We start from the raw sequence: 20,988 nt of genomic DNA, 5'->3' as shown, positions 1-20,988 counted from the left end.
AAACCTTAATATAGCCTTTTATTTTGTTAATAGTACCAAAATGTATGACCTAGTTTGCCCTATGTGGTATTTTATGAGTAAAACGTTAAGTTGTTTATTATGTTGACTTTGGTAGAAAAAGTTAAATCCTCTCCGTGTCCTATAAAGCTTGACCCTTTTGGTTATCACAAAAGACTATTTTCTTAGTTGGAAATAATTTTTTCATACATCAATTCAAAGTTCTATAAGCTAATTTCTTGTTATATTCTTCTAATCTTTCTTTGATATATTACTAACTATCCATTCCACTTTTTCATATTTCAAGCCATTATCTAACGCTTGTCAACCAACCCAACATTATGCTTCTTCATATTTTATTTCTTTTAACAGCCTTGGGTTAAATTATGTCTAGTGTAATTTGAACGGAGAAAGTAATAGTTTAAAATGTGAAACGGTGAAGTAGGTCTAGCGTAATCCGAACGGAGAAAGTAATTGTTTAAAATGTGAAAAGGTGATGCTTGTTGAAACATTGTTATATCAAGTTTGAAATTGTATAAATTAGTATATTATTTTTAGCCCCAAAGCCTTGATCTAGTGGAAAGAGCGCATCACGTGATGTATGGGTTAGGCGTATGACACTAGTTCGACCTTGTGGTAGACAAAAACATGGTATATAAGTGGGAAGGGTAGAGGGGGGCATTATTCACCAAGTTCTGAACTGTGCACCACTGACCCTCGAGGATTTCTCGGATATAATAAAAGTATTAATTTATAGATTGTTTTGAAAGATTAGTTTATATTAGTTGGTATTGGTCTATAATACTTTTAGTTATTTTGTTTGTGTAGTTGGAGGAAAAATAATTCATGTAGCAAAACAGGTCAGAATATTTTGAGACAGAAGACACAGTAGGTTGACTATTTTGGAAATAAATTTCTTGAGAACCTGGCACTGGGTCTAGCTAAACTTCAAAATTTAGCTCTAAGTCATAAGAATTGTCCAAGACCTTTCAAAGAGGATACAGCCCATATAGTCCCATGGAGATTCTAACTCCCCTTCCCTGCACACTCAAGACTGAATATCTGGAACATGGACTAATATAACATAGGGAGCTCAGCATTGGGTAGTCCAACATCAAGGATATGTCCGACTTTGATACCATGTTGAGAAAATGAATGTTAGGCCTGACTCAACCACAAAAGCTAGTTTAAGTTATGAAGATTGTCCAAAACTATATGCGGAGTTTACATATATCACCGTGGTGTCTTAACAATGTTAAGTATTTTGTAACAGTAGTAATACGCCTGAGGTGATTGGGTCAATTTGCTCGACACATTTCTTTCCGGTTCTTACTTTAGAGTAACTCTAATTTGTTCTTTATATGGGGAATATTTTTAGGTACATGTCTTTGCAAGTTTCTAAAACTCGGGTGAATAGGGAGATTTACAAAGTAGCTAGGAAGGAGGCTAAGTTAGCAGTTATGGCTGTTAAGACAACAATGTTTGAGAGCTTGTATACGGGGTTAGAGGAGAAAGACGGGGAAAAAAGGTTGTATAGGCTGGCTAAGGCTAGGGAGAGAAGGGTCGTGACCTCAATCAAGTGAAGTGCATTAAGGGGGAGAATAACAGAGTTTTGGTGGAGGATGTTCACATTAAGAAGAGGTGGCAGGAGTATTTTCATAGACTTTTGAACGAGGAGGGGGACAGAGGCATTGAGTTAGGGGAGCTGGAGCGCTCGGAGAATAGCCGTGATTTCAGTTATTGTAGACGTTTTAAGGTTGAGGAGGTCAGAGAGGCTATTCGTAGGATGCGGAGGGGTAGGGCGACGGGGCCTGATGAGATTCTGGTGGATCTTTGGAAGTATACTGGTGAAGCAGGTTTAAGGTGGTTGACTGATTTGTTTAACGACATTTTCAAGACTGCGAAAATGCCTGAGGCTTGGAGATGGAGTACGATGATTCTGTTATATAAAAATAAGGGTTACATTCAGAGTTGCAACAACTATAGGGGTATTAAGCTGTTGAGTCACACTATGAAGATTTGGGAGAGGGTGGTTGAGCAGAGATTGAGGAGGGCCGTGTCCATTTCGGAGAATCAGTTTGGTTTTATGCCTTGTCGCTCGACGACAGAGGCAATCCATCCACCTGGTGAGGAGATTGGTGGAGCAGTATAGGGAAAGGAAGAGGGATTTGCACATGGTGTTCATCGACCTGGAGAAGGCGTATGACAAAGTCCCTAGGGAGGTTCTTTGGAGATGCTCGGAGGTGAGAGGGGTTCCAGTGTCGTACATCAGAGCTATTAAGGACATACAATGGAGGAAGGACTTGGATGAGGACGGCGGGAGGAGACTCAGGGCATTTTTCGGTCGAGACAGGGTTGCATCAGGGATCGACTCTTAGCCTGTTTCTGTTTGCGTTGGTGATGGACGTGTTGACGCGGAGTATTCAAGGTGAGGTGCCTTGGTTATGTTATTTACGGATGATGTAGTGCTGATGATGAGACGCGGGAGGGTGTGAATGAAAGATTGGAGGTTTGGAGACAAATCCTTGAATCTAAGGGGTTCAGGTTGAGTAGGTCCAAGACGGAGTATATGGAATGCAAGTTTAGTGACTCGAGTCAGGAGGACGAAGTGGTGGTGAGGTTGGATTCTCAGGATGTTTGTAAGAGGGATAGTTTTGAGTATCTTGGGTCTATGATTCAAGGGAATGACGAGATTGATGAGGATGTCTCTAAACGTATTGGAGCAGGTTGGATGAAGTGGAGGCTCGCCTCGGGAGTGTTGTGTGATAAGAAGGTGCCTCTTAAGCTTAAAGGCAAATTTTACAGAGTGGCAGTCTGTCTGGACATATTGTATGGAGCGGAGTGTTGGCCAGTCAAGAACTCCCACATTCAAAGATTGAAGGTGTCGAAAATGAGAATGTTGCGTTGGATGTGTGGACTTACTAGAGGGGATAGAGTTAGGAATGAGACTATCTGGGAGAAGATGGGAGTGGCTTGGGTGGAGGACAAGATGCAAGAAGGAAAACTGAGATGGGTTGGGCATGTGATGAGGAGGGGCATAGATGCCCCAGTTCGTAGGTGTGAGAGGCTAGCTTTAGATGGCTTTAGGAGGAGTAGAGATAGGCCGAAGAAATACTGGAGGGAGGTGATTAGACATGACATGGAGCAGCTACAACTTACTGAGGACATGACCCTAGATAGGAAGGTGTAGAGGTCGTGGATAACGGTAGAAGGCTAGTGTGAGTGTGTGGGTTGTAGCAAGGTGTTAGGAGAGCTCTTGTGTAGCCGGGTTAGTAATCCTAGGACTGTGTCTATTAGTAGGAGCCTCTAGTCAGGAGAGTTTGGGTGTGGTGGGTGTCTTTGGTCTGTGAGTGTATGTTACTACAAGGTGGGTGTCCTATCTCTTATTTCTTATTTCAAATTGCTCGTATTTCTCTAATTTAATTTCGTATTTCTCTGATATCTATTTTATTATTTCTTATTCCTTATTTCTATTATGTCATCCATCCTGCTTCATGTTTCACTACGACCTTGTGTACTATTCTCTATTCTGAGCCGGGGGTCTATCGGAAACAACGTCTCTACTTCTTCGGAGGTAGCGGTATGGACTGCGTGCATTTTACCCTCCCCAGACCTCACCTCACTGTGTGGGAATACACTAGGTTTGTTGTTGTTGTTGTGGATATAGTTATTATTGCATATGTAGAGTACTAATGAAAATATTATCCTGTTTAATGGAAAAACCCCTATTAGCATGCATTCATTGAGAAGGTTATACACAAGTTTCTGTTGGTTCCCATTTGTTCTTTGCAGGATTGCTTCAATATTGCTTCTGTGTGCTAGTTTTCAGACAGTTTAGAAAATTATGCCTTTGATTGTTGGGACTTCAGAGTAAAAGCTAAAAGCCTGTTATACTTGTTGATCTTGCTGATGAACCTAACCATCTCCTTGACCTACTTTAAGAGTTACATTGTTTGAGTTTCTGGAGAGGAAGCAACTGCTACAAGCACAAAAAGAACAGGATAGACTCCTTTCCGTGATGCCAAAAGTTGTAGCTGAGGAATTAGAGGCTGAAGTTAAAACTGTTGATGCCCTAGATTTAAATGTAATGGAACAAGAAAGAGAAAATGGTTGTTCACCAACATCAACTCCTAATGAAGCTACTGACAATTTTGTTGCAGGTGAGTTCTAACATCCACTTTACCGTAGAATTTCACGATTTCTAAGATCTTATTCAGTTGAAACTTCCATTTGTTGTACTTTTTGAGCTTAGCCATTTTTTGAGAAGCATTTGGATGTGCAATATATACAAAACTTTCTTTCATCCTGATCTGTCAGTCTGAAAGCTTAATAAAGTTTGGACTCAAATAAGTTATTTTGAGATTGATACCTTAAGCAAGAGTTTTAATCTGAACAGTGTTCCAGAGAGCCATTTATAATTGTTTTCACCGGGGTTGGGGATGGGGGCAATAAATGGAAATCTTTCTGTTGAAGGGAAGGGAATGAAAGGTTAAAGTAGCTTGAGTAGAAAATGGAAAAACCAAACTACTACAACTTAATCAGTTATTGTTTGGAATCTTGAAATGCCATACTCCAACTTCTCCTCATGGAGTTAAAAAGTTCCAACTATCCTGACGATTGAGATAGATTTGTCTTTTGACAATTGTAATTGGAAAATAAAATGATCTTTAGTTGCGGTAGATATTCAAGAGACCTTTGAAGATGTCTAATTTGCTTTGAGGCACCAGTTGAGCTAATGTGAGCACTGAGCAGATACCTCTGTCATCTACTCCCTCTGTTCCAAAATAAATGGTGTTTTCACCTTTTCATTTGGTTTTCAAAATAAGTGATGTTTCACAAAATCAAGAAGTCTTCTTTTTTTTTTCATTCAATTTTAAATTTAAATTAATGAAATTTTACCTAACCAAGAGAGCATTAAAGAGCTGCTTCTTTTTCAATGCATTTGATTAAGGATGAGTTGGTAAAAACACTTCTTACTTTGTGGAGTGTGCCCAAGGAAAACACACTTATTTTGAAACGGAGGGAGTAAAGTATTTGGAGTTGCTCAACTTTTAGATCTGGCAAAGACAAGTTAGTGGAAGTAAAGGCGATACTGTGTTTAAGGACAAATGTGTTGGCGAGAAGGATTCTTATGTTCTTTTTACTATTGTATTCCTCATCTATCATCTTTCTCACCTCTAACTTCATTTTATGCATATGATAAGAAAGGCTGGACATATCAGATTTATGATTTCTACCGAGTGACCAGCAGCGTCAAAGAGACCAAATATTGGAGTTGCCAGCATGAGTAATTAGGTTTTATGCTGCAATGGATTTTATGTCTTTGCAATACTCAACAACAACCACATAACCAGTGTATTCCCACAGAGTGGGGTCTGGGGAGTGTAAAGTGTACGCAGTCCATACCTCAGATGAAGTAGAGAGGCTGTTTTCGATAGACCCTCGGCTCAGGACAGATAACAGTATAACCAACAAACAAACAGAAAACATTAAAGCACACAACAAAAATGGGATAACACACCGCTAGATAATAATGAAAAGAAGGCACCCACAAGGTAATACTATAAACTATCTATTCGAAATCGAAGACAACACTGAAACACCACGAACAAGCAACTACAGGCGTAGATACAAACAAAAGCACCCGTACCTACTATTACGGACGAACTCACCAACCCTCTATCCTAATTCGCGTCCTCTACACCTTCCTATCAAGAGCATGTCCTTCGTAAGCTGTAACTGCTCCATATCATGTCTAATCACCTTCCTCCAATATTTCTCCGGTCTACCTTTATCCCGCCTAAAACCATCCATAGCCAGCCTCTAACACCTCCGAATTGGAGCATCCATGCCCCTTCTCATCACATGCCCGAACCATCGAAATCTCACTTCCTGCATCTTATCCTCTACCGAAGCCACTCCCACCTTCTCTCGAATAATCTCATTTCTAACTCTATCACTCCCGATTAGTCCACACATCCATCGCAACATCCTCATATCCGCCACTTTCAACTTTTGGATGTGGGAATTTTTAACTGGTCAACACTCCACTTCATACAACATAGCCGATCGGACCAGTGGTTTAGACGGTGAAAGCCGAAAAGGTCGCCTTTTGAAAGTGCGACGACAATTAATACAAAAAAAATAAAATAATATATAAATTATCAAAATTTCAATAGCATCTTTTGATGGTCCTTGTGTACCGTAATTCCATCCAATGTCCCTTTGTTTGCTACTAGAAGATTAAGACGCTATTGAAATGGAAATAGTTAATGATCAAGTCATTCAATTAGTATATTACTATGTTATATAAGTTTTTTAAAAAAAGATTTTTTTACATAATACACTGTTTATGCTTATTGTTACAGTACAACATTAACATACACCAAGGCACCTCCCCTTGAATACGCTGCGTCAAAACAACTATCAACTATCACCAAAGCAAATAAAAAAGGGCTAAGAGTTGATCCCTGGTGCAAACCTGCCAAAATAGGGAAGCGCTTCGAATCTCCTCCTATCATCCTCACACGAGTCTTTGCGCCGTCATACATGTCCTGAATCGACCTAGTATACCCCACGAGCACGCCTTTAGCCTCCAAGCACCTCTACATCCTTAGGGACTTGGTCATACGCCTTTTTAAGAGCCATGAATACCATGTGCAAGTCCTTCTTCCTCTCCCTAAATTGCTCAACTAATCTTCTCACGAGGACCTCGGTAATAGAGTGACCTGACATGAAACTGACCTGATTCTCAAAAATAGTCATGACCCTCCTTAGCCTCAACTTTACCACCCTTTCCCAGACCTTCATAGTATGACTCAATAGCTTGATACCCTAATAGTTGTTGCAACTCTGAATGTCCCCTTTGTTCTTATATAATGGAATCATCGTACTCCATCTCCAAGCTTCGAGCATTTTCGCCGCCCTAAAATGATGTTAAACAACCTTGTCAGCCACTCTAAACCTATCCCGCCAGTGCTCTTTCAAAAATCTATCGGAATCTCATTTGGCCTAGTCGCCCTACCCCTACGCATCCTACGAACAGCCCCTTTAACCTCCTCCACCTTAATACACCTACAATACTCATAATCGCGACACCCCTCCGAGTTCTCCAAATCCCTAGCACAAAATCTTTGTCCCCCTCGTCATTCAAAAGTCTATGAAAATAAGATTGTCACCCCTTCCTAATAAGGGCATCCTCAGCCAACACTTTGCCATCCTCCCCCCTATGCACTTCACTTGGTCAAAGTCACGAGCCCTCCGCTCCCTGGCCTTAGCAAACCTATACAACTTCTTATCCCCGCCTTTCTCCTCTAAAGCCGTATTGTCTTAGCCTCCATAACCTCTAACTTAGTCTCTCTCCTAGCTAACTTATACTTCTCCCTATTCGTCTGCTTCTCCTCGTCATCCTTGCTTACAGCCAACTTAGCATAGGCCACCTTAGCCTCCACCTTCCTTTTAACTTCTTCGTTCCACCACTAGTCCCCCGGTGCTTGCCAGCCAGATCGGCCTCTTGAGCCACCCAACACCTTCTTAGTAATTTGCTAAACTTCTACTTGGTTATTCTGTCCCTGTCCTCAATTATTGATGAACCTGCCCAAAAATGCTAGTGTGAGTTTCTCTTTTGCTGCTTCATGCATAAAATGATGACCAGTAGGTTTCCCAAAAGACTCTTCTTACTCTAGTATTCAATTACATCTTTAAAGCCAGTCCAGGTAAGTAACACATCACCAGAAGCCCTTTGCTGGGTCTTTTCTTTCTCTCCCTCACAGTGGGACTTAAACAAGCAAGGCCATGCCAGTTTGTGTTGATTCATCTGCCTTCCCCAATGCTTGTGATGCCTTTTTCCCTCTCCAATGTTGGCTTCTGTTGAAATAGTTTCAAGCGTCAAATGAAGTTCGTGGGTTCAAGTATCACCCTCAATATTATTGAAAAAAATATATAATGTGCTTGTCCCAAGAAAAAAGTCAGGCTGAGCATGAAGACATAATCAGAATTGAAAAGTGTCCTCTCTTTAGATGAGGTGGTCACACAATTTTACAGTTTCTCGAAATAATATTCTAAGAGCATCAATTTGTTTGATCTAATACTACTTCAGCCTCTTGGAAATTTTTGTTATCTTGTGCTAGTCAGTTCCAATCATTGAACCCTGATCTTGATGGGTAAGTTTAGTGTTTAGATTAAGTATATGAGGTTGCCAGATCCTCTGCTTATTTTAGTCATCTTTTGCTATATCAAATTGCTAGTCCTTTTTCACTTATATACTATGTTTTGCATGTTCTGAGGTTAGTGTTAAATCTTTTCTGTAATTGTAAGTAGCTACCCTACATTTCAATTATTCTTTAGTTATATTTTTTTCCTGTAATCTTATTAAGGATCATAATACTTTTGCTCAGTTAATATCTGACATATGATTTTAATACTTTCCCCAAGTGTGACTGTATTTTATTTTCAGGAGATGCCTTGATCCAATCTAATAGGATTTTCGTAAATGGAGATGTATTCACTGCTGATGGAAATGGTAATTTCTTCTTCCGCTGGTTTCTGAAATTAAGTGCCCTTTTCTTTGAAAAGCCACCTCATCAGTTCTCTAGCTTTCAAACTCACATCAGCGAGCTTAGCACCCTGTGGACTTTTTCCCAAAGGCCTAAGTTGACTGGCTTGGATGGCTGATTCACAAGGGTCTAAGCTTTGTTCAGTTGACTGACCGGTTACCCCTGTAATTGACCCTTAAGCTCTGGGGTAATTGGAAACTATTTATTTTTTCTATAATGGCACTCTCCCTTGATTTCCGCAATAATGTTTGTGTTGAAACACAGGTACTGCTCACCACTAAGGGTCCAGGACCCCAATAGAATAATTAATACTAAAACTTGCAAATACGAAACAAGTAAACTGTAAAGTAAAGGACAACGATTTAACGTGTAAACCTCCTTGCTCAAGGGAGAAAAAACCACGGCTTGCCCTCACAAACACTCAAACTCCACTATAATCAAAACTCATCTTGATTGCAGACTACATTAGAAAATTAACTCTAAGTTTCCCTAATTTGTAATAACTCTTTTACAAATAAATCTTGACAACTCTGTCAATTTCACTCTCCAATATCTGCTAACTATAACCCTTGCACACTCAGATAACGCTATCTGAGAGACTAACTGCAATAAAGAAACTTTACTCTTACGTGTGAGTAAATCTATTACAATGCAAGACTTGACTCAAGAACACCTAAACCTTAAGCACAAAAGATTAAAAACTTGAGCTTAGAGAGAGAGTTTTCGCCTTTACCAGTTGCTTCTTCGAAAAGCAAAAATTGTGGAGAGAGGAGCATCTTTTGATATTTATAGTAGTGTAAAATTGAATACTGAATTTTGATTGGACCAGGTGTCCTTCGGGTAATCAGTGCGCCTGCACAGTTTGTTACACTAGCAGACAAAACTGTGCAGAGTGTGACAGTTGTAACTGGCAATGTAAACATAGGACCTGGTCCTCTGAGTATCATCAAATCATCATCAAAACATGAAACAACATTTTCCCCTTTTTGATGATGACAAGCCAAGATCAAAATTCATTCAGAACCAGAGCATTTACTACTGCACAACATTCCCCCTATCAGCAGCATTCTTCACTTTCTCTAGTCACACATCAGAGCATGTCAACAACACTACTGCTCATCACATCACATTGTGGTACTTGGTCTCTTACCTTATCATGATAAATCAATTTTCCCTTTTTTGGCATCATAAAATGGGTAAGAACAATAAACCAAGATAGGAAATTTGCACAAATTAGTTAACTCATGGCCGCTGGGGCAACACTAACATGAATGAATAACTATAAAGAAAGAGAACCAGGTGATAGACACAAATTAACAATAAACCTCTTTAGTGAGTAGTGAGTGCTGAGACCTTTTTCTTAAGTTCTACATTTTTTGTTCTAAGTGCTTCAGCAACACCTGGTCCCTCAGAGGAGAGCTTCTGGTTCTTCATCTTCATTTTCAGGATCTCTGCATCCTTAGCAGCCACACTAACTCTCATTTCCTCCATTTCTTTACTCAAGTTTTCCTGAATAACCAACAGTTTTGACACCTGGGATATGGTCCCTACTTTCCCTTCTACACATTCATTTTCAATCAATGTAGTCAGACTGAACATTTTTATTACTGTTCCAGGAGTTCCCTTTTCACAAACAACCCCAAAATGATCAAACACTCTGTTCAGAAAGTATCCATAAGGCATACCATGTCTTCCCTCCTTCTCATGGATAACTTTAGATATATGTTCAATCATCAAAGCAGGTAGACTGATTAACTCAAACTTACTGAGACATTCTATCACATACAAATCCACACCAGAAGCAATAGTTCTCTTTTCTGACCTGGGCAAAACAAGCTTGTTGACAAACTCAAAACCAGTTGAAACTCACTTTTGAGGAATTTCTTCCTCACTCCTGCAACAAATGTTCCTCCAACTTTTGAAGCATCTATCATAAATTCAGTGGAGGGCTGTTGTTTTATAACAGTTCTTACACCAACAGTGGGAACATCCAATATTTTGCCCAGACTTTCTTCATCCAATTTCAGTTTCTTACCTTGGACTAAAGCAGTCAAGTTCAGCACATCATCAGAGAACTTCACAGTATAATAGCATTGCCTACTTCACCTTCAAAGACAGAGGGAACTGGTTCCTCTAGAAGGTGGTCTAACCAGCCTTGATGCCTCACATACTCCACCAGTTCCACCATTCTAGGTTTTTCAAACATCCTGGAATCAAATACCCTTCCAGACAGTACTTTCTGGGTTTTGAAGATTTCATTTCTCTACTCTCTAGACACTAACTTCTCTTCTTCCTCCTTCCTTCTTCTTTTAGAACTACTGCTTGGTTCTTCTTCTGCAACTTTTCTCTTTTTGGGATCAGGTCTCATAGTTACTTTCTTTTCTTCACAGCTATATGCTTTTGTTTCATCCCAGTTGGACTCCTATATTTTGTGGAGGAGGATCTGGTCCTTCCTTTATCCTACACATCTTTCCTCCTTTCTGTTACAACAGCAACATCAGGATCAATCTTATCATCACCTTCTCCAACATCAACTACTTCTACATTTTCCTCAATCAGAATCCCCGTCTTCAACCGTCTTCTCTTAACGGTTGCTGATTTGTTTGCCTTCATAGCATCCCCTAATAACTTCTTCTCAGTACCCCTTGTTGAGTAAGTTTTACACCAGTATCATCCATTTCTTCTTACCCTTACCGCTCCTCTGTTTCTGCACTGTCCACCTCAAAGGCAGGTCATCCTCATCATTCTCATCTTTCTCATTTGGAGGTTGTACAAATTCCCTAACTGTCTCATCAACCTTAGGAGGTGTATCTCCTGTTTTCTCACTAACACCTTCCTCTCCAGATCAAAAGAACTCTCCTTAGGGTCATTTGAAAGCAAAATAAGATTTGCAGCCACCCAATCCTCACCTGCCAACTCATTACCGGATGGATTGGTCCTCTTCACGGGGAGCTCTTCATTAAAAAGTTGGGCAAAAATGAGATTTCACTCAGAGTGGGTAGGAGAACCGGGTTTGTTCAGGGATTCTGATTGATCAATGTTCTCTGGAGTTTCTAAAGAAATGGGATTATGAGGGAACTTAATTTCTAAGGGTGACCCAAAACCTTCACTTTGATCAACCATAATTGCAGTCTCAGAGGAGCGTTCTATAATTTTTGGGAATTTTTCCATGGTGGACTTATCCATGGAAATTTGTTAGACAAGGGTCAACCCACTGGTATTTCGAGGTAAGATATGGGAGAAGAAATGGTTTCAAGCACTAGCACTAACACAGATGGGAAAGAGCAGACTATGGGAGGATTTTCGGAATGGGGTACTGGGGTTTGTACAATTTCAGGTTCTTTAGTAGGGCTTGAACTCGCGATTTTTGTCAACCATTTAAGAGTTTTGAAAGGTTATTTTAAAACAAGCAAGAAGATTTGAAAGTTAGAAAAGGGGATATTGTAAAGTGAGTATAAAAGAGGATTTGATATTCTATTTAAGGGAAGAAGAGGTTGCAACATTTGATGTTAAAGGGTATGGGACGTGTCTGGTCCCAATAGGTTTAATTCTTCACCTTTTATGGGATTTGACAATTTTTCAGACAAACAAGGGAAAAACACAACTTTTTCAGACCAAAAACTTAAGTAATTTTCAAAATGCACATGAATGATACTAACCTTTGGAAGGACCAGGCCCCTCCCTCATTCTTTGAGTGAATCTTTTAGATTGTGTCTGTCTCATCTGTTCCTCTTCAAAATGGCTCACCATACGTGTATACCTGCAAAGGTATGGTACTGTGTTAGTTCAATTAGCACAAATTCCTTCAAGGATACATGTTTCCTAATCATAGCCAATTGATAATGGAAAAATTGAGCCACTAAGAAGGTCAATTTATCTTGATCAACCAATCTTAATCTATTCTTCAGAAATTGTTTCTTGTGAAGAGCCTTTGTAAAGATATTAGTTACCTGTTCTTCAGTCTTACAGAATTTCATGCAAATGGCCCTTTTTTCAACATTATCTCTTAGAAAATAATGCCTTACATCAAATATGATTTGTCCTTTTATGCTGTATTGGATTTTTGGCCATGTTGAGAGCACTTGTGTTGTCACACATCAGAGGAATGGTATCAGAAACAATTCCAAAATCTTTTAGCTGTTGTTTGATCCATAGCAATTGAGCACAACAAGAAGCTACAGCCACATATTCAACTTCAGCAGTAGATAGTGCAACTGAGTTTTGTTTTTTGTTTCTTAGAACTCCAGGAAATAAGAGAGGAACCTAGGAAACAAGCCATTCCTGAGGTATTTTTTCTGTCCACCAAATACCCAGCATAATCAGCATCAACATAGCCTATTAAATCAAAGCTGTCTCCAGATGGATAGAATAGGACCAGGTCTCCTGTCCCTTTCAGATACCTGTGAATTCTCTTAGCAGCTTTCGGGTGAGACTCCTTAGGACATGCCTGAAATCTAGCACACATACCCACACTAAACACCATGTCTGGCCTACTTGCACTGAGGTATAACAAAGACCCAATAATCTCTCTATACATGGTTTCATTTACTGAGGGACCAGGTTCATCATTATCCATCTTTGAACTGGTTCCAATGGAAGTATCAATAAGCTTTGCATCTTCTATATTATATTTTTTTCAGCAACTCCTTGATGTATTTTTCTTGACAAATCATGATGTCTTGAGAATTCTATTTAATCTGCAGCCCTAGAAAGAATCTCAATTCACCCATCATGCTCATTTCAAACTCACTCCTCATTAATTTGGCAAATTCTTTACACAGAATCAGTGGTTGCTCCAAAAATTATATCATCAACATAGATTTGCACCATCAATAGGTTGTTCCCCCTGGATTTCACGAAGAGTGTATCGTCAATTTTCCCTCTTTAAACCCATTTTCCAGAAGAAACTTTGATAGTCTCTCATATCAAGCTCTAGGTGCCTGCTTCAACCCATAAAGATCTTTGTCTAATTTAAGCACATGGTGTAGGAAATCTGCATTCTCAAAACCTGGAGGTTGTTTGACATAAACCTCCTCCTTCAGATTACCATTTAGGAATACACTCTTGACTTCCGTTTGGAAGAGTTTGAATCCCATATAAGCAGCAAAGGTAATAAGAATTTTGATTGCTTCCATGCTTACAACAAGAGCAAAGGTCTCATAATAGTCAATACCTTCCTCCTGATTATAGCCTTGAACAACAAGTCTTGCTTTATTTCTGCTAATAGTGCCATGTTTATCCTTCTTATTTCTATACACCTATTTTGTCCCAATGATTGTTCTGTCAGCTGGTATGGGGACCAGGTGCCAAACATTGCTCCTTTCGAATGGCTGAAGTTCTTCCTGCATAGCATTAGTCCAATCAACATCTTTTAGGGCTTCTTTTACATTCTTGGGCTCAATTTGTGACAAGAAAGTTGAGAAAGCCATAAATTTTTGGCTTAAGATCTTGTTTGGATTCCAGATTCCCAAGGAGATGTTAGATTTTCAAGGGGTGAAAAGATTAATGCTTTCAATTTGATATTCTAGGATGACTTCTGCTGGGATCAGGTCCTTGAGAATTTTGAACAAACCCTTCGTGATATTCCTCTTTTATACTTGGATTCTGCAACTGAGATCCTGACTCACCATCACGTTATCTTCAACTGTATGAGTCTGTTCTTGACCTTCAGTTTTAACTATATCATCTCTTTGAATAGGAATGAGTTCTTCCATGTCAGAATCTTCACCTCCACCAAAATCTTTTTGTTTTCCTGATTCATCAAAGATCACATGTATACTTTTTTCCATACACAGTCCTTTTATTGAAAACTCTGTATGCCTTGCTTGTTTTGGAGTAGCCCATAAATGCAGCTTTATCACTTTTGGAGTCAAATTTTCCAAGCTCATTGTTTTCATTATTTAAAACAAAACATTTGCACCCAAAGGGTCTTAAATAATCAAGTTTAGGCCTTTTGTTGCATATAAGTTCATAAAGGGGTTTTGTTCATGACAGATCTGATTAGGCATCTATTTGTCTCATAACAAGCAGTATTCATAGCTTCAGCCCAAAAACCTTTTGGAAGGCCACTATCAATCAACATGGTCCTTGCAATTTCTATGAGTTCTGTTCTTCCTTTCTACCACTCCATTTTGATGAGGGGTTCTTAGAGCTGAGAACTTGTGACTGATCCCATTCTCAGCACAGAACTCTTCAATCTTGACATTTTCTAACTCAGTTCCATGATCAAATCTGAATTCATCAATTTTGCAATTTAATTTTACTTGAACCTGCTTGGCAAAGACCACCAGTACTTCATAAGCTTCATATTTGGTTTTCAGAAACATAGTCCAAGTGAACCTGGAATAATTATCCACAATAACAAACACATATCTTTTCCCTTCTCTTCTTTGGACTTTAACAGGCCCACATAGTTCCATGTGCAACATTTGAAGAGGTCTAGTGGTGCTTACTTGCTTCTTCTGCTTGAAGGAAGATCTAGTTTGCTTTCCTTTCACACAGGCATCATACACCTTGTTGTCTGAAAACTGCAGTTTTGGCACACCACAGACCAGGTCCTTTGAGACCAACTTGTTGAGTAGGGAGGAACTTACATGCCCCAACTTCCTGTGCCATAGATCAACATTTTCACCTTGAGCACTTAAGAATAACTTTCCCAGTCTTCAGATTAGAAACAATGCACCCACAATAGCTTCACTTCATTTCCTTTGTCATAGATTTGAGATACACTCAACAAGCTATACTTTAGACCATCTACATAATACACATCTTCAATAGCATGGTTTAATGATTTTCCTATCTTCCCAACACCATGAATATAACCCTTCTTTCCATTTCCAAAAGAGACGCCTCCACCTTAAAATGCCTTGAGTGAGAGAAAACAGTCAGTTCTTCCAGTCATATGCTTAGAGCATCCACTATCCATGAACTAGCTTTGACTGTTTTCTCTTACTCCCACCTGTATACAGAGTTTATTTGTTAGATTTTGGAACCCACTTAAGTCTGAGTTTCCAAAAGGAAGACTAAGGAGTGATCAAATCTTTCTTGGTCCAGCTAGACAGTTTGTTCTTCTTGAAATTTGTCTAGGAGTTGGATTCCTTGGGATAAGATTGCTTATGTTGGATGTATCTAACACTGTTCATTCTAACTTTAAGTCATCCTTGACATTCTTTCCTCAAGTGACCATCCCTTTCACAGTGAGTACATAGAGGATTGTTGACTTTATTTTAGCAACACGAACATACTTACCTTGAGACCCAAGAGCATGAGTGTTTTACTGATATCCAAGGCCCCTATCATTTGATCCCCTGGCTAGTTAGATTAGCAAGGATCTGTAAAGATGTGGTTCATTTTAGGGATTTGTTAAAATCTTCTTTTATGCGGACTAGGTTCCTTTCTAATTTTTCATTCTTATGAAGTGCATTCATAAGAAGCCTTTTAGAGTTCTTCAATTTTTCTTCAAGATCAATTTGAAGCTTTGAAGCTTCTTTCTTGCCCTTCTCATTAGACTCATCTATTTTCTTCAGTTGATCTTCAGTTTTGAGGACTGCTCTCCTATTTCGGATGACTGTATAGTTAAAGCAAGTTTTTCAAGCTCTAGATTTTCTACTTTATCTTCAAGAACATTTTTCTCAGCAGTCAGTTCACACACAGAATCAATCAATACATTTGTAAGCTTCTGTATCTTCTTCGAGGAATAATCATTTAAGTTCTGCTAAATATCAAAAAGAGTTACCTCATTTTCTTCTTCGTCATCTGGTTTTGCCATGAGAGCAAACAAGGAATCATAGGTGATTTCTCTGTCTTCCACTACTAACATAGAGACATCTTCAACTTTTTCAGATTCACTAGAAGTGTCCCCCTATGCTGCTAAAGCTTGTTTTGACTGCATAATCAGCCACAATCTTCCTTTTAGAATTCTGCAGGACCTGGTCCTTTTTCTTACCTTTGTCTCTTCCTGACTTCAGATACTCTTGATAGTCCATTTTATGAAGAGGGCAATCTTTAATAAAGTGCCTAGGTTTCTCACATTTGTGACAAACTTTAATGGTGCCTCTTTTTCTGCTGCTTCTTCCTTTTCTTTGAAACTGACCACTTTTCTTCATAGCTCTCATAATCTTCTTAGCTAAATAGGCAACATCCGTATCCTCTTCACTAGATTTAGATTTTGAGACCTTTAAGGCTAGTGACTTTTCCTCTTTAGACTCCCCCTTTTCTTTTTCTTGTTGCTTCTTTAATTCATGAGTCTTTAAATTTCCAATCAGTTCATCCATGGTAAGAGTTTTCAAATTTTTGGCCTCAGTGATAGCATCAACTTTGCGTTCTCAATTCTTGGGAAGAACACCTAGAATTTTCTTTACTTGTTTATGCAGAGGAATCACCTTACCAAGGTAGTGCAACTCATTCGTGATTGAGGTAAACCTTGTGTGCATCTCTTGAATGGTTTTCTCTTCCTTCCTAGAGAACGTTTCATACTGAGTAGGCAACATATCAACTTTTGATTCCTTTACATCAGTGGTTCCTTCATGAGCTGTCTTCAGGCAATCCCAGATTTCTTTAGCATTTTCACAAGCAGAGATCCTATTGTATTCATCTGGCCCTATACCACACACCAGCAGTTTCTTAGCCTTGAAGTTCTTTTCAATTTTCTTACGATCTTTTTCATTATATTCTCTCTTGGATTTAACAACCATTTTAGTTTTATCTCCTTCTTTGACCTCCTTCATTGGAACATGTGGATCATTGAGTATCACATCCATCAACTCACTGTCCTCAGCCATAATAAAATCATACATCTGAGTTTTACACCACCCATAATACTGACCATTGAATTTGGGTGGCCTAATAGTTGATTGTCCTTCCTTCGGATTAGGTGAAGTTGTCATGATCAAGAATTCACTCTAAGTGTGAACCTTTTAGAGTGACCCCGCTCTGATACCAATTGTTGAAACACAGGTACTGCTCACCACTAAGGGTCCAAGACCCCAACAGAATAATTAATACTAAAACTTGCAAATATGAAACAATTAAATTGTAAAGTAAAGAACAACGATTTAACGTGAAAACCTCCTTGCTAAGGGAGAAAAAACCAGGGAGAAAAAACCACGGCTTGCCCTCACAAACACTCAAACTCCACTATAATCAAAACTCATCTTGATTGCAGACTCCATTAGAAAATTAACTAAGTTTCCCTAATTTGTAATAACTCTTTTACAAATAACTCATGACAACTCTGTCAATTTCACTCTTCAATATCTGCTAACTATAACCCTTGCTCACTCAGATAAAGATAACGCTACCTGAGAGACTCAACAGCAATAAAGAAACTTTACTCTTACGTGTGAGTAAATCAATTACAATGCAAGACTTGACTCAAGAACACCTAAACCTTAAGCACAAAAGATTAAAAACTTGAGCTTAGAGAGAGAGTTTTCGCCTTCACCAGTTGATTCTTCGAAATGCAAAAACTGTGGAGAGAGGAGCATCTTTTGATATTTATAGTAGTGTAGAATTGAATGCTGAATTTTGATTGGACCAGGTGTCCTTCGGTTTATCAGTGTGCAAGCAGACAAAACTGCGCAGAGTGTGACAGCTGTAACTGGCAATGTAAACATGGGACCTGGTCCTCTGAGTGTCGTCAAATCATCATCAAAACAAGAAACAACAGTTTGCTTATGAAACCCCTCCGAGGAGGATTAAGGATTTGACTGCCCTAAAAAAAAAAAAGAGAATTATTTCATATGGATCTGGTACTGCTTTACTTGGACATTCAAGATGACTCCCTATTCTTAGGAGTTAATTCACATGTGACAGGGATGAAAGCAAGGCTGCAGGGGGGGGGGGGGGGTTGAATGGGGATAATGGAATAGTAGAATTCTCTTCCCCTGTTTGATTTCATTCCTGTCTCATTTGAAACAGCACCTATGGCAGTCTTCTCGAAGCTGTCTTAAGTCTTGTAAGACGCTACATCTTTATATAGAGAGGTCATCGTATGGAGTGAGTATTTCGTAGCGCAATTTTGCGTTCCTACTGTACTGGATACATGTTCGCGGTAGGAAGTATAGTTCTGACATTGACTTGCAAACCCCGCCCGCCAGCTTCCACCCAGACAAAACAGATGATGACCTAGCATGAAAGGTTGCTTTACTAAGTCATCATCCAGTTAAAGAACCTCCCATCAGTTGAAACTCTTTATTCAGTCAATGAAGATCCCAAAACGGAGTCCCTAATATAGTATAGCTATGATAGAATAATAGCACAGATAAGATCGAGCTGAATGTGTGAAGGATATGGCCCTGGTTCTCTTCTGTCCCGTTCCTTCAATCAAAGAACAATTCATGACGAGCGCTAGTGCCTGTACATTGTCAGAGTCTTCCCAACGTGCCTAATATCCACTCTTCTAGTTGACTGCCTCGCAGTGTCTAAGGATCATAGTACTTTGCTCATTCAATATCTGACAAGTGATTTCTTTTAATTTCCCCAAGTGACTGCATCTTATTTTCAGGAGATGCCATTGTCCCATCTAATAGGATTTTCATAAGTGGAGATGCATCCATTGCTGGTGGAAATGGTGGGTCCTTCTTCTCCTGGTTTTTGAAATTAAATGCCTTCAGTTTTGTTTCTAATTTTGTTGGTTGAGACCAGAGTAATTTCGTTTTAAAAGCCTTTAGTCTGTCGAGGCTCATCACATTTATATTTAGTGATCAAAAGGTGACAGATTTTATGGTGCGATATGTCTTTAAAGGGTATAAAAAGGAAGGAATCATATTCCACGAACTCTAATTTGCTTGTCAATGGAGCACGTCCACTAGAAAATACCCTAGGTACAGTGAAGGCCAATTATGGAACCCAATAATCTAATACTATTAACTTAATAAACTAGTAGGTTTATACACTGTCCTCTAATTGGTGTCTGAAGTATTCTGTCTGATTCAACACAGATCAACATGCAGAAATGTTTCAAGAACAGAGAGATACTACCATTTCTGTACAAGTCGAAAGAAGTGAAGTGCCGGTTCAGTCGTATGGAGAAAATATCATCACTCAACAAGTACAGGCCCAGGCAATACAACCTGAGGTAATCGAGTTGAGTGATGATGAAGCAGAGCGTGAAGGCCCTGAATCTGCAATTTGGCACTATCGGGATCCTCTGGGATACATACAGGGTCCTTTTCCTTTGACATTGTTGAAACGCTGGAGTGATGAGGGTTACTACTTCGATCCAAGCTTCAGTGTGTGGAAGGTTGGCCAAAGCCCACAAGAAGCTGTCTTGTTGATTAGTGTGCTTCACCAATATTTCCCCGTCTATTGAAGCACCGTCTGTTGTGTTCTAACACCAGTACTAGGTTGGCAATTCTAAACTTCTGTAAAAGGTGTTTCAAAGTTGTCAATCTTGGTTGCGGAGTTTGAAAAGAAAAAGGTTCTTTTACTTAAATGTGTTTATTCTATGATCATTTGATCCCGTAGTAGACTAAGGTACTTGTTTCCCCTTGAAAATGGGATCAATCCTTGCAGCCATTGCTGCATTTTATGTTTGTAAGTACTGTTGCTAGTCAATTTTAACTTCTCATTCAGGTGGCCCTGTAGAGTTGGCACAAAAAAGATGCTTTGTAATTTGAAGTGCTAAACAGAAAGTAACTCTCTGTTACTAGTCAATAATGTGGCCTTTTAGCAATTAGCATAACAAAAAGCTCTTGCAGATTTAAGTTTTGTTGTTAATCTCTTTTAGTTCTCATCAACTTTTACTACCAGTTAGTGCTACATTCATTAATCAATAACCAGTTTTGGGCGGAATTTTGGAACTCACTTTAGGGTATAATTGGGTTTTAGAAATTTGTTTTTCTTTTAAATTTAACTTAACATATTGCACATCAAAGTTCCATTTATCACGCTCAAAGTTTTACTTCATGCTACTCCAAAACTCTTTTTCTATTTGTTAAAATGTTTTCAAAAAAGGTTTTCTTGTTTTCCCCTTTACTGTTTGGACCGAAAAAGCCAGGAACCTTTCTTTTTCCCTTTTTCTTATGTAAAAAATGCTTCATAAATTAAAAGAAATTGCTTGCCAAATAACTTGTCAAGAAACTTTGTGCTGTAATTTCTTTGTAGCAGTACAATTAGTGAACTATGGCAAGGAGAGCCGAGGGTTGGAAACAATCTCTCTAGCCCACAAAGGCAAGGATAGTGTCCGCGTATCCTCCTCAAATTCCCCTTGTGGGATTGCATCAAGTATGTTATTGTTTATAGCAGTAAAAGAAAACATGTGAGTACGTTATGAATATTATCTAATAGATGAAAAAACAAATTTAGACATCAAGGAGTTTGGGTGGAAATCAGTTTCAGTAATCGTGATTTACTGGAAGATTCTTATACTCTGTTGTAGTTGAGAAAAAAATAAACTAAACCAGCATATTGCTAAGGACTTTATTAACCCTTTATA

General features: G+C 39.0%; 1 protein-coding gene across 1 annotated transcript in view; it reads left to right on the top strand.

Annotated features, from left to right (window-relative positions):
- LOC107838989 (uncharacterized protein At5g08430) overlaps nt 1-20,207 on the top strand; it is a gene marked incomplete at its 5' end in the record, with an annotated part of 43,117 nt that extends 22,910 nt beyond the window's left edge. The window contains 4 exon segments of the mRNA XM_016682309.2: nt 3,946-4,157; nt 8,453-8,518; nt 19,057-19,122; nt 19,493-20,207. Of these exon segments, the coding sequence (XP_016537795.2) occupies nt 3,946-4,157; nt 8,453-8,518; nt 19,057-19,122; nt 19,493-19,863 (715 nt within the window). The 3' untranslated portion in view covers nt 19,864-20,207.
- Between the last annotated feature and the right edge of the window lie 781 nt (nt 20,208-20,988).

This window comes from Capsicum annuum, chromosome 1 (assembly GCF_002878395.1).
Source record: "Capsicum annuum cultivar UCD-10X-F1 chromosome 1, UCD10Xv1.1, whole genome shotgun sequence".
NCBI lineage: Eukaryota > Viridiplantae > Streptophyta > Magnoliopsida > Solanales > Solanaceae > Capsicum > Capsicum annuum.
Note: the sequence above shows the minus strand (reverse complement) of the source record. Positions and strands in the feature narration are given on the sequence as shown.